The sequence below is a fragment of the Leuresthes tenuis genome, unplaced genomic scaffold (assembly GCF_036924035.1).
Source record: "Leuresthes tenuis unplaced genomic scaffold, fLeuTen1.0.hap1 SCAF_8, whole genome shotgun sequence".
Lineage (NCBI taxonomy): Eukaryota > Metazoa > Chordata > Actinopteri > Atheriniformes > Atherinopsidae > Leuresthes > Leuresthes tenuis.
In genome coordinates this window covers 8640602-8653676 of record NW_027325362.1, presented here as the reverse complement: position 1 = coordinate 8653676, position 13075 = coordinate 8640602, and the positions used below count along the sequence as shown (strand labels likewise).

The window sequence follows — 13075 nt, the reverse complement described above, 5'->3', positions numbered from 1 at the left end:
TTTCAACTGAAGGTTTCTGCTGCGGCTGCCCTGAAACCTGTTAAATGTGGAGCGTCTATTTATAGTTCTCTCCGAGATTTCACCCGTGCTGAATAACAAGAGACACATGTAAAACAGGTGGCTTTTCTTTCTCCAAACAAACAAAAAAAAAAAGCCAGCAGTCATTAACAATCAAAGAAATCCTCGGTTTGAATTATTATACGTTTTTTTTTCTTTTATTGTAAAGGGTATATGAAACTATAGGTGAGTCGCTTTATGGTTCATCGTTTATCGCAAAGTTTACATGCAGTCTCTTTCCAAATGAGGAAGTAAATACTAATAATATCAAGAGATTAAGATACGCCATCCTATCACGGCTCTCGTAAGACACTTAGAAATGACCATAACCCATCAGACCCCCCTCATCCTCCAAACGAGCAAACGAAATAACAAACAAGAGCAAAACAACAACAGCAAAAAAAGACTGCTCGTGGCTCTCTTGGAAAACCCCAAATGTAAACATGAAGGCAGGGGGTACCTTTAACTCAGTGCCTACAGAGTCTGGTGACAGCCTACACACCTAAAAGTGTAAAAACAGCGGTGATATTAACAAGAATTAAGACACTTTATTGTTATTGTTTTCAACAATATAACATGTTACGTTATTACATTCCAGTAAAATAATTGATTTTCTTTCCGTCTTTCTTTCTTTCACCACTGCAAACTGATCCGTGTTAACAAGTCAAATAATCTCAATTATATTCATTTTTCCAATTATATTTTCTTCAAGCGAATTAAAGCAAAAGTATACCAGTGGCGCGAGAACATGGTACCTGTTGATCTCATCTATGGAAAGTTCTTAAGTGCTCTGCTGTGGACACCTGTTTCTACAAAAAAATAAAATAATCAAACAAGCGGACGTTGAGTTTGGGGGTAAAAGGAGGCAATGCACTCACTTGTCGAAAAAAAATACATTTTTTTTTCAAAGTTGAATGTGAGACTAAATGATTTGTTACGGTGGCTGTTTTCGCAGTGTTCCAGTCTGTCTGCTTTGCACCTTGCCACAAGTGCTTGAAAGTTTGCTCACGCCACCTCGTAAATTACTCTCCCGGACAAAAAAAAAAAAAAAGAAAGAAAAAAAGTAGCTCTTTGTCCCTCTTTCGTGCCCTTTTTAGGAGCCAAGGTCCACTAGATTAGAAGACATAGGGTTCAGTATGGTGTCGTGGTGCAGTGAGTGGTGATGGTGCACCGACTCTGCACCGCCGGGCACCGGGATTGCGCTGGGTCCCGGCGGGGGCGCAAGGCCGTGCAGGGACGGTAAACCGGTGTTAGAGCCGAGGAGCAGAGCCGGGCTCTGAGACGTGTGGTCTGGTGTCCCCGAGGGTGTTTTATCGTCGTCTGAGCTCCCCAATAGAGTTTTATTTCCATTCATGGAAGAAGTCAATGGGTTGTGACTGTTGCTGTTGGAGTTCTCATTGTTTTCTCTGTGAAAAGAAAAGAAAATCACTAACGAGCTTGATGCAGGTGGGGACAAACTCATGCAACAAGTAGCTTGTAAAGAAGGGTTAAAACAAGTAGCAGGAAAAATAAACACTGCAAGTTGTCTAACTGTGTGGAGTAAAAGCTAGAAAACCAAATACGCAAATGGATTTTAATTTGTAAATTAACTTCAATTTTTGGGAAAATAATAATTGGCATTTTTTTTAAAAAAGGCACACACGCGTGCACATAATGACATTAAGTTGGCTACGGTATCAAATGGGTTGCACCATAGTTACAGCAGCCACAATGAGCTTGTTAATGTATAAATGCTTAGTCTAATTATCTATTAATGCACCAGTCAGTAATGCATTCATGCGCACCTGTGCCAAGATGCAAACAATTAGAAGGTCACCGAAATAATAAGCCGCTCAGTCCACAGAGGTGGTGGTGAACGGTGACAGGAGACAGTAAATCTACTCAGCTACTGGATGTTCATTAAGCATTTCTGTTCAGAACAAATTTAATTCAGCATTAGAAACCTCGAAATGAACAATGTCCAGACGTCTGTAAATAACATGACTAATGATTTCCAAACGTGTGCATTTTCGGTTACATGTGGCATATGTGTGCAATGAGCCTTTTCTCAGCAGGATGACATGATTTACGTGAAGCTTTCAGCCCAAATTAGTAGCCAGAGGGTGAAAGAAGACACCGACCGAGCGAACACCTGACTGAAGCACCTCTCTAAAAACCTCTCTGCCCGCTAGCATGTGTGATTTCCAAACTTTGAAATGTACAGATTCCTAATGAAATGTCAACGGAGCTGACAGAGTTAGCGTCAGACAGCCACATCAGTGCCACCGCAAAACACATTTTAGACGTGTTCTGAGATGTTTACTTTGTGCTGTCTTCAGTATCTGGATGGTTAACAGTTGGCTATTTTCTGATCATGATATGAAAGACAGATTTCATATTATAATAAGCGTGGTTACTTAAACATAAAAGTTGGGTAAGTGCAGCTTTTATAACCATGTTATCAACCTGACAACAAGCCTTTAATTTCCAGCTTTTCAACTTTTATACGGGGCCTACACAGTTTCCACAAACACACAAACAAGCAGGAAACGACTAAACCTGAAGGGTGAATAAAAGCCGGATTCTTATGTGATCTGCCACCTGAAGTCGGTGGAGATAATTGTGAATAACAAACACGAAGTGAACATTGCCTATGTTAAGATTCTGGAGATAAATTGTGAGATATAGGTCAGCAAATTATTTTTGCACAAGCGCGCATAAGTGGTTGTGACTCAGCACCATTTTGTTTTAAATATACACTCTTCCCTCTTGCCTCTTATAGGAAGGTCAAAAATAAGAAACTTATATAGTCTTTAATGTGTTTGAAGTATCTGTGTTAGGAGGAGATCCTACCTTTCCTTCGCCTCCGCTGCTCGATCTCGCTGCCGTCGGTTTTTGAACCAGTTGCTGACCTGTGTGGTCGTGAGTCCCGTGGCCTCGGCCAGCTCTCTTTTCTCCCGTGGGGATGGATAAGGGTTGTGGGTATACCACTCCCGAAGAACGCTCCTGCTCTTCTCTTTGAAGCAGTAGCTTGTCTCCTCTCCGTCCCAGATGGAGCGGGGCAGGGGGAACTTTCTCCGGACGCGGTACTTCCCTACAGCGCCGAGCGGTCGGCCCCTCAGCTTCTCCGCCTCGATGTAGTGCGCTTTGAGCCACAGCTGCTGCAACTTAGGGTGGTTGTGCGGCGAAAACTGGTGGCTCTCCAGGATCTTGTAGAGCTCTCTGAAGTTGCCCCGGTGGAAGGCAACCACGGCTTTCGCTTTAAGGACGCTCTCGTTTTTGTGGAGGTGCTCGCACGCCGGGAGGGACCAGAGGAAGCGCCCCAGTCGCTCAATGTTCCCCCCTTGTTGGAGGACTTCGCAGACACACGCCACTTGCTCCTGCGTAAAACCAAACGTCGGAAGCATGGACATGGCGACAACGTAAACCAAGACAGATTATATTGTGCCCTGCTTCCACGTTTGTCCTCTCAGTCTCTCGTTAAATCAAGACGCATTAAGTCCATAAGTGTCAAAAGGTCCCCAAAAGAACAGCCTGAAACTTATAACTGCTAAAGGTTTGTCAATATCCAGCTGCGCACTGCAGAATAAGCTCGAACCTATTCAGCCATGCAAACCCCAGGCGACAAATCCTCATAAAGTTGTTGAGAAAGAGAGAAAGTTGCTACTCCTTCCACCGTCCTCCTCCACCTTTTCTATACCGTTTCAACATAAACTACTCACTGAGACCAGGCTCACTGGCTCGTTTTAATAATATTATTCTAAGTTGGCAAGACAAGCGATTATATGAACTCTGATTGGTCGGTTATCTGACCCGGGGATGGTGAGGATAAGACAATAGCCTTAGTCAAATTATTTGCCATGGTTACGCTGTCACTCAAAGTAACCTGATACGCTTTGAGGTGGCTCCCTGGCAGAGTCAACCCGATTGTTCCCTTCATGACCAGCCCGCCTACTAATAGAAATATAGCACAGATTTTCCCCCTAAAACATTTTTTTTCTTTCTCTTCACTTTGACGGACACCAGAGGCAGCCAAAGAGCGCAGAGCTGTGGGAAGTGTGGAGAAGGAGAGCTGCGCTGATCCCGCAGCCGGGGGAAGGATGGCGCCAGAGCGCATAAAGACCGCTGCGGTGCGCCTTCACGCCTCTGGCAGCTCTTACAAATCAATCAAGATTTCCGCGATGTTTGGAACTTTAAAGTTAGGTCACCCATTATTCCAGAAAAGAACAATAATTGTCAACACACTGCGACGCAGAAAGGTAAACGATTGCTGAGACGCAGAAATGATAGAAAAAAAAGACAATAAACAAAAACAAATCAGACTGGATTTGAGAAAAATAGAGACTTTTCTAATCTCCAGTCAGTCCAAGTTCCTTTGATGCTGGTGGAGTGTATAACTAATGCCGAATATTAACTAATTGAAGCAAAATTAACATTGGACTTTTAAAAAGACAAAGAATGCAAAAGATACAGAAATCAGCTGATTAAAAATATTTACATAAATTAGAGTAACATTCTTAAAGAAGCTTGAGATTTATCTTAGAGGTTTAAATGTTGTAAAACTAACATAGGGAATCCAAATAATACATTTCTATATTCATTATCCTTAGAAGTCACATAATTGTGTATTAAGGTTTAGTCACATCAAAGTGCAGTCATAATGGTGTTCATCATCTCATGCACGTGATAACACAAATGGTGAATATCTAAACGAGGGGTGAGTCAGTGCGTGAAGGAGCGCACGCTGCGTGAACAAGCTTTAGCTTAGGTCTAAAGGAGAGAGCAGCCCGCGTGTGCAGCAAACTCTGCAGGGCAGAGCAGAGAAAGTAGCAGGAGACTCCGTCGGGTAACAGCTGAGAGGAAACACGGCATGCATCAACCAGAACACTGGTGAGACAAAAATCTTCTGTTTGTATATCTGAACGGCACGGTTTACTGCAGCATGGGAGGATGGGAGTGAGACATGAAGTCAGAAGCAGGGTCAGAAGACTAAGCCCCAAGTAATTATTTGATATGAAAATACAAATAGGCTGAAACAAAAAGAATCGCTTAGGAAAAAGTGAGTGAACAGAATGTAGGTTTTAAAACAAATTCAGGAGAAAGTGGAGAAAAGCAGGCCTGCTTGTTAAGAGGAGCACAAAAACACGGTCAGCCTGGCTTGCTGTGGAGTTGGGCTCAGGTAGGGTATAGACACGTGTGTCACGCGGACAGACATGCGTGTTATTGACTGTTGGGCCAAGAGATTGACCAGTTGGTAGATTTCTATCGTCTCACCGTGGGACCTCTTCATTAGAGATAGGATTGTCAGCTAGACCCACGCAGAGTATCACATCACTCGACACAGCTGCTCAAAAGCTGCTCTCTCTCTCTCTCACACACACACACACACACACACACACATGCACACACACTCCGGCAAACCTGCTGCAGCAGCGTCTCATATTTTAAAATATTACCTGTGCAGAAGAAAAGAAAGATTGCAACTCAAAGAGACGATGAGCTGCTGCTGCTTGTTAAATTATTTGACGATTGAAGATTTTTGTAAAAAATATACTCGCGTTTAGTATTTGATAAGCATAATTACACTTATAATTATTTCATTTAATTAAGTATTTAATTTCAGACCTCAATTTGCGGATATGTACCAACAGCATGTGTATATTCTCTGCAAAAACTACGTTGATTTCTCTTGCATAAAAAATCAATAAAAAAATGAACTAAACTAAATAACAATATTCGGCTCATACCAAAACATTTAGTTTCACTTGTGGCACGGGTCAACTTTGCTCTGGATCAAGCGTCAGTATTTTTCGATGTGTTGAGGCTTATCGCGATGGGCTTTTTCATTCAAGGCGCAGCTGTTTAAAATAAATTATTACTGTAATCACGAAATGAGTTTATCATCAGTGATGAAGAGCGCTGTGAGGGGAGCTTGATCCCTGTTTCCGCGTTGTGTTCTCCCTCCGTTTAATAAATTGACTTTGGTTTCGCCTGAAGCGCAGTTCTCAGAGTATTACGGAATTAGGCTGACTGATGGCAATCGTCAGGGGAGCGGGGTCGCCTGAAATGGATAGTGAGAAAAATCACGGAGGTGATTTAACCTTATACATATCGAGCTTAAACGAGATAGTCCTGTTACCAATACGTTTGATTCCACCACATAACAATTATTTGGCAATGACAATGATAATAATAAAGATGATACTTATAATAATGTTATATACTGTGAAAAAAGGACAGCTTTATTTCAGATTGCTCCTAAAAACCACCGGAGTTAGCTCGAGAGCAGCGCGCGACACTGATGTGAGAAAGTAAAAGCGCTTCTAAACACCATTTGACAGACGTGAAATTTTCAACTGATTTCAGATAAAATGTATCATCTCCCATCTAACACAAACACCCAATTGGCTGTCGCAGTGGAGTCCAAAACAAACTGGGAGGCTCTCCCACTGGTGAAAGAGGTGCTGCAATTACACTGACAGTGGCCACAGTATTCTCCAGTGGAGTTATGGTTCCTATCAATTTTATGTTTCAAAGTGTATCAAAAGGCCATTGAGATACATGTTGTAAAGCATAATATTTTATCTGCTCGACCTTACACACTCAAAATACTCCCAATGTGCTCTTGTTGAGAAATCATACAGATGAGTTACTGTATTTTATTTCTTTAAAGTCGTATTTGTTGATATTTCTTGGTTAAGTTTTACCACGCCAAATGAAGTTTTTATCTCTCTGCAGATGTATAAAGTGCAAATTTGCTGTCAGCAGTGGCACATATATCTCTAAATGATTTTTTTTTGTCACATTAATCATTTCTTGGGGTGATGACACCATGGCTGATGTAATGAAAACAGGGCCCAGGCCCAGTAGAAGAGCACCTGCTGAGGATCATCCCAGCCACTTAATACATGATGCTGATACTCATTGTGAACAAGAATCTTTGGACAATAGCTACTTTTACTTATTATATAGGTTTAAATTGTTATTATTATTACCATAGCCTTCCTTAACAGTGCTTTTTGACCCATGAGCCTGTTAAATGTAAATGTGAATTCAGCAAACATGCATCTGAGAGTTTAAAGATGCTGATGATGAGGAAACTGGGTTGTCACTGCAGAAGATAATATGTACAAAGCTTGTACAGGAGGAGAGCAAGCCATTATGACATGAATATTTATACAAAGTATCTTCATTGTATTGGGTTTGGGATAATCAGAGCTGGGTGTCCGCAACAAGCAGTGACAGGGCTCCAATGTCTTTCGTTTGACAGTGTTTGTAAACCCCTTGTTTCCATGGATCAGCTTGATCAGAGAGCTCTGTCTCTGAAACGGTAATTATTACGGCCACTGATGAATGGAGATCACGTTTCTCCTAATAGCCAGCCTCCTATTTTCACAACCTCCCACTGCTCACCTCAGCCACTCTCCACCACGACCTCTACTAATTCAGCTGATTATTGCAAGATGTGTGTGTTGCTGTATGCGTTGCAAATAAACTATGTGTTCGGTTAGGCCTGCAGGATTGAGATTGGACTTTTGTTCTGCGAGACTGAGACACACACAGAACTGAGACAGGCGCAACATCGGGTTGATTAGTGTCTTATTCTTTTTTTGGGACACAGAGAAAGAAATTATCAAAGCCAGAATCTTTGTGTCGATACTGGTTAAGCAGATATGAATGAGGGCCTTTCCAATAATTGGTTGTTTACATCTATCTTGTTACCCCAGAGGCCAGGGCTATCCTATAGCGCAAGGAGGACATTTCACTAAACCACACAGCCAAGCAGCAGATTGAGAGGTTTAGATTTCAGGCCCAATCTAAACTGTATAGCCTTGCCTTGAAAAGACAGTTAAAAGGTGAGACAGGCATCACCTTCAGCCAATGAACATCACAGAGAAAACATCAACAGCCAAGGGGGGGGGGGGGGGGGGGGGGGTGAATTTGTGCAATAACTAAATTCATTTCTGATATATTTAAGTTCCTGAAAGTGAATTAAAAAAAATACATACTGCATTTTGAATTGATCTTATTCACCATGATATTTGACTATAATTTAAATAATAGATAATAAACTGCAAGAAAAAAACCCCGCAAAAATGACAATGAATAACTTTAATTTAGGCGTTGTATGATGATGTGCTGGTTAGTACAGTTGTCTTACCGCGAGAGGATTATTGTTTCAAATCTCAGCTGGGGCCTCTCCGTGTGGAGTTTGCATGTTCTTTCCGTACATGCATGGGTTCTGTTCGGGTACAGTCCAAAAACATGCATGTTAGCTTAACTGGTGATTCTAAATGGACCCTGTGGAGTGAGTGTGCGTGGTTGTTTGTGTCTGTGGTGGCTCTGTGATGGACTGGCGACCTGTCCAAAGTGTACCCCTCCTGGGATAGAGTGCAGTGGGTATTGAAAATGAATAAATCAACTTTACTTTATCTTCTTTTGTGAAACAACATTGACTGAAGGGTAAATTATTTTCTGAAATCAGGGTAAATTCATTTGTGAGTCAACAAAAACTTGTATATTTACTAGATGTTAGAAAAAAAAACAGAATCATTATGTTAGTCAAACCAAAACTGGTATTTTGAAATGCATTTTTCTTATATAAGAAAAATAAAAAAAAAGCATTAGTTAAACTGATATTTAACTAAATCAGAACTTTGAAAGTCAGACTAACACACCCATTCGACTGAAAGCTGAATCAGTCCAGCATGGACACATTCAAAAGGGGCTAGGACTGGCTTAGGTGTTTGCTTCACAGCGCCTGTTGCAGGCTTTGAACCAGAAGTAACAGAAGAAACCAGTAGATAGAAGAAGAAGAAGAAGAAGACTGCAGCAACAGAGAATACTGTAACCATCAGTGATACAGTCTATCTCATTGCTGAAAAAAGAAAATAAAGCATACAGAATGTTTGAAATTTATAGACCTGTAAAGCAGCCCAATTCACTGTTTGACATGTTTCTGATATTACAAGTTAAATTGTTTGTTAATCATTTTGGTCAGCAAGGTTATAGGTCAACCCCTGTATATGTATATTTGGACCATTTTTTTTTGTGCATGCAAAAAGTTTGCAAAGTTAGAAAGACCAAAGAGACTTGTTCCCTTCCGCAGGAAGACGATGACAACTCAAACTGCCTGTAACACCTCATTGGCAATTCAGGCTTTTCTTTCTTAACTGATATACATCACTATTTAACACATTCTTGCTTTATTATTTGCAAGTTTGGCAAGCCTAAAACACAGAATGAGCACCTGCCTTTTACTCTGGCCTATTTGACTAATCAGCTGACCAGTCAGAGCACACTAGGTCTTTTGGGAGGGGGATCTTAAAGAGACAGCAGCTACAACAGAGAACAAGAGGGGCAACAGCATTACAGAGAATCAGAAATATATTCTGCTTTTTTGATTCCTGAAACATTTGAAATGATTTACACCCTGAAAAAAATATGAACCTGTTAATTAGCTTGATATGGGCTCTTCAACGCTTTCAACAGTACTTTTTGAACAACAAAATTAGTGCGAAAGTTTTATGCAAATTTCACATAATTTCAGTTAAAACATTTTCTCAAGCGTTTAAGGTAATTAAAATCAGCCCATGCCCTCATACAGCTATTCACTGGCCAAAATTCCTTCACCAACCAACACGTCACTGCACACAGACTGCCCACCCACCACCACACTGCTGTGGAACAAACTTACACCCAAATTGCAGCTGGCTCGAGCACAGGAGCAAACAGCAACAAGTGTCTGTTTTTCTACTAGGCTGGTCATTGGAGCTGATGAGTAGCTGTGTATGTGTCTCTGTGTTTGTGTGTGTGTTGGAGGGAGAGAGGGGTAAGTGGTGAGTGAGCGAAAGAGACCGAGTGCGTGCTGCTTGCTGCTGGGGTTAATCTATTCGATCAATCACTCCATTTGATTCTTGTTTATTTTCAGGAGTCACATGGTCATTTCAGCTGCACACTGAGCCCTTTATGCTCTGCCAAGGCGTTTCCCCTCAACCTCTAAGACTGTGTAGCATGCATTTGGCCATAATTTGTAGAGAAGAGTGGTTCCAGCACTTCTCAGATTTTCACGGTTCCTAACCTTTATGGTGAAATCCCCTCAGACCTGTCTCTTGTCAAACTGGCAATGTGCAGACGTGCAGGTATACGAGCTTTACACATACACTGATTTATATCAACTCTGTGGACTTGCTTTAAATCTTTAAATGACTGCAGACACATAGAGCACAGGCCAAAACATATAGCCTCTATATGGATTTTCTATTTTATTTATGCTTCTAAGCTTTAAGCTGCATTGTGATTTACACTGAAGTTATTTGTGCAAACTATTTTGTGTTAATTTGTTTGTTTAATTTGATAGATTAATTTCCTGAGTAAATCTAGCTTTTATGGATTTCTAAGCACAGTCACTTCAGTTCATGACACTGTATATTCCCAGTAAATAGCTAACCTGGGTAGTGTAGTATTTTGTAACAGCATGCAATTAAGAAACCACCATGGGACCAATATGTAGGATCAGATAAACCTCAGCCTGTTCTGCATCAAAGTATTTGGAAGGCTGGGACACAATTGGATCATGATAACCAGTTGCTTCTGATCATGTAACATTTCAAACAGCAAACAAATGCCTCTTTTGGCCAGAAACCCAAGGGAAGAGTTCGCCCCACCCCTAAAAAGAATAAAAAAAGAGGACTTGACTATGACACAGCAATCCTCCAAGTTATTTCAGTGTGAATAAGGGCAAGGCCTGGGACCAGAACTTATTTTGGAAACTGGTCGAATGAAAAGAGAGAAAAAAAAAGAAGAGAAAGGAAGCACAAACACGAGAAATTACCACAGAGGGCTCTACAGTAAAATGGAAGGTTTTATAGCATGTCTTGTTAACTTACTCAAAAAAACAAAATGCTGGGATAGCTGGTTTCTACATTTGTTTCAGAAGATGTCTGAATTCTTAACCTATTTTCTTTAAGTGAAATCAGCAGACTCTGTTTTCCTGTGTGTATCGTATAGATCTTACAGTATAGTGTTTCTTTACATACAGTACACACAAATCTGTCTACTCACAGTAAGGGTCTGTAGCATTCCTTGATGTTTTTTCCTCATGCAACATTCTTCCTTTTTTACAGTGCTGGAACTCGTATGTCAGGAAAGAATTTATCAAAAGCGACCGCAGTAATTAGCAATGTGCTAATGCTTGAATTTGTATCCATTCCTGTATGCAGGATTTTTACAACACTTTGTGGTTTCACTTGAAACACAAGGCTTGACCCCATGTCACTGGCCATATGGGCAGTAAATACTTCTCTGATAGAGTCAGTGGTTGTACTGATACTGTAAAAGACAAAGTCTTATGATACATCACACTTTATGATGTTTTATTGGCAAGAAGATGACTGACAATTAGTCTTTGCTAATGCGACAGATTTTTTGTCTTATTCTGTCCTGATGCATTGGTTTGAAGAATTTTAGTTTTTGCCATATTGATCGATTGTCTAAAGACAAAATTTGATAGTAGTTCTGTAAGAATTTAAAGAAATTCCAAAGCTAGTATAGCAACATTCTCAATGGCAAAGGCCAGATTTATATTGACTCTAAAGGCTCTGTATTGTGATGTTAAAGAGTTTTGACAAAACAGCAGTATGTGATGCCAGGAGCAGGTTGGATAGATGATCTAGAAACCTTAAGTGTCTCTATGAATTCAGTCCCAATTCAGAGATAATTTTCAAGGTAATTTGATGTACAGTTTGAGAAAAAAAAATAGGTTAATGATAATAACGATAATGATAATAATTGGTCAACAATGACTCTGTTGTAGTCAGTGCTCAAGTTAGTCATGGCAATGAAGCAGAGACTGTGTAGTGTTTTCTGCCTCTAATTTGTCACTTTGTGATTCCCACCCTGCGTTTTTGTAGCCAGAAATAATGTGCAAGGAATGCATCTGACTTTAGAGAGCACAGCACACATCCATTGGGTTACCACCACGGCATTCACCCGTCGCTCAGAGTGATCGTGCACCTAATGCCGAATTAGTCTATATAGTTAAGTTACAATAAAATAAATCGAAAAGAAAAATAAAAAATGTTGTCATGAACAGAGATATCAGGTGTACATACCGTAACTCTGTACCAACTTTGTAAACTTATTCATTTTCAATGTAAAGGTGGACATTTTACCATTGGAGTTGATGGACAGTGGCTTGGTTTTAAGCCAGCCTCCAATGGCCATTCAAGGAACTGCATATTTTGACACGTCTATATTGGTATTCATTTTTAAGCCCTACAAATTTCTCCTTAAAAATATTATGAACCTGCAACCAGCTAAATGTGAAGAATGTTATTAATTAGAGCTGCAAATAAATAAAAAAGATTAACCAAAAGTAACTGGGATATATTGTCTTGGCACAATGTCAGCAAGTCCTCAAAATGACCACATGGGTCATTTGTTCATACCCTTAAATACGACTGATAACGGTGTTCTGTGAAGTACCACCCTTACAAACAGTAGTGAGGAAATACGACTCCTATGAGTGTTTCCATATCTGAACAGGCATCAGTCTCGTATGTTTCCTTTAACAAGCCACAAAATCCCTCACTGTGAGGAAGGAGGTGGTGTGTATGATGCAGCATTTTCCATAAACAGGAAAATCAAATAATTAGCATCAAACAACCGCATGAAATAAGCGTTCCAGAACAAAACATGATGAGAGCTTCCTTATTTATGTTAAACTAACTTAAAACGTGTGACTTTCCGTAAAGAATAAAATAATAATATGTAAATATAGAAAATATATATGTGTATTTGATTGTAACCTTTATAGATGCCATCATTACTAATTACATCTAGTTGCTCTCTTGATTTTCTTAAGATCATATATTCTTTAGGTGGCCAGCATGAACAAATGCCCCGCGGGGTTCTGTTTGGGAGACAGAGTCTCCACAATGAATGCACATCAGTGAAATTGCAATCCTTTGAACTTAGTATGATTTACCCTCTGGAAATCTCAAGTATCTGCACACAATTATTTGCTTATGCTGAAAAA

General features: G+C 40.3%; 1 protein-coding gene across 1 annotated transcript; it reads right to left on the bottom strand.

The window, feature by feature from the left end:
- Window positions 1–580: 580 nt before the first annotated feature.
- six2a (SIX homeobox 2a) lies at window positions 581–3927 on the bottom strand. The gene is made up of 2 exons (XM_072390690.1): window positions 2890–3927; window positions 581–1463 (listed from the first exon to the last, which is right to left on the bottom strand). Exons 1-2 carry the CDS (start codon window positions 3447–3449, stop codon window positions 1151–1153), a joined length of 873 nt encoding a protein of 290 aa, XP_072246791.1. The 5' UTR covers window positions 3450–3927; the 3' UTR covers window positions 581–1150.
- Between the last annotated feature and the right edge of the window lie 9148 nt (window positions 3928–13075).

Bases quoted from the DNA above. Each gene is read 5' to 3' on its own strand.
- six2a (XM_072390690.1), bottom strand. From the start codon at position 3,449: ATGTCCATGCTTCCGACGTTTGGTTTTACGCAGGAGCAAGTGGCGTGT. The intron at 1,464-2,889 runs GTAGGATCTCCT...TTCTTTTCACAG, and splicing joins GCAGCGGAGGCGAAGGAAAG to AGAAAACAATGAGAACTCCA.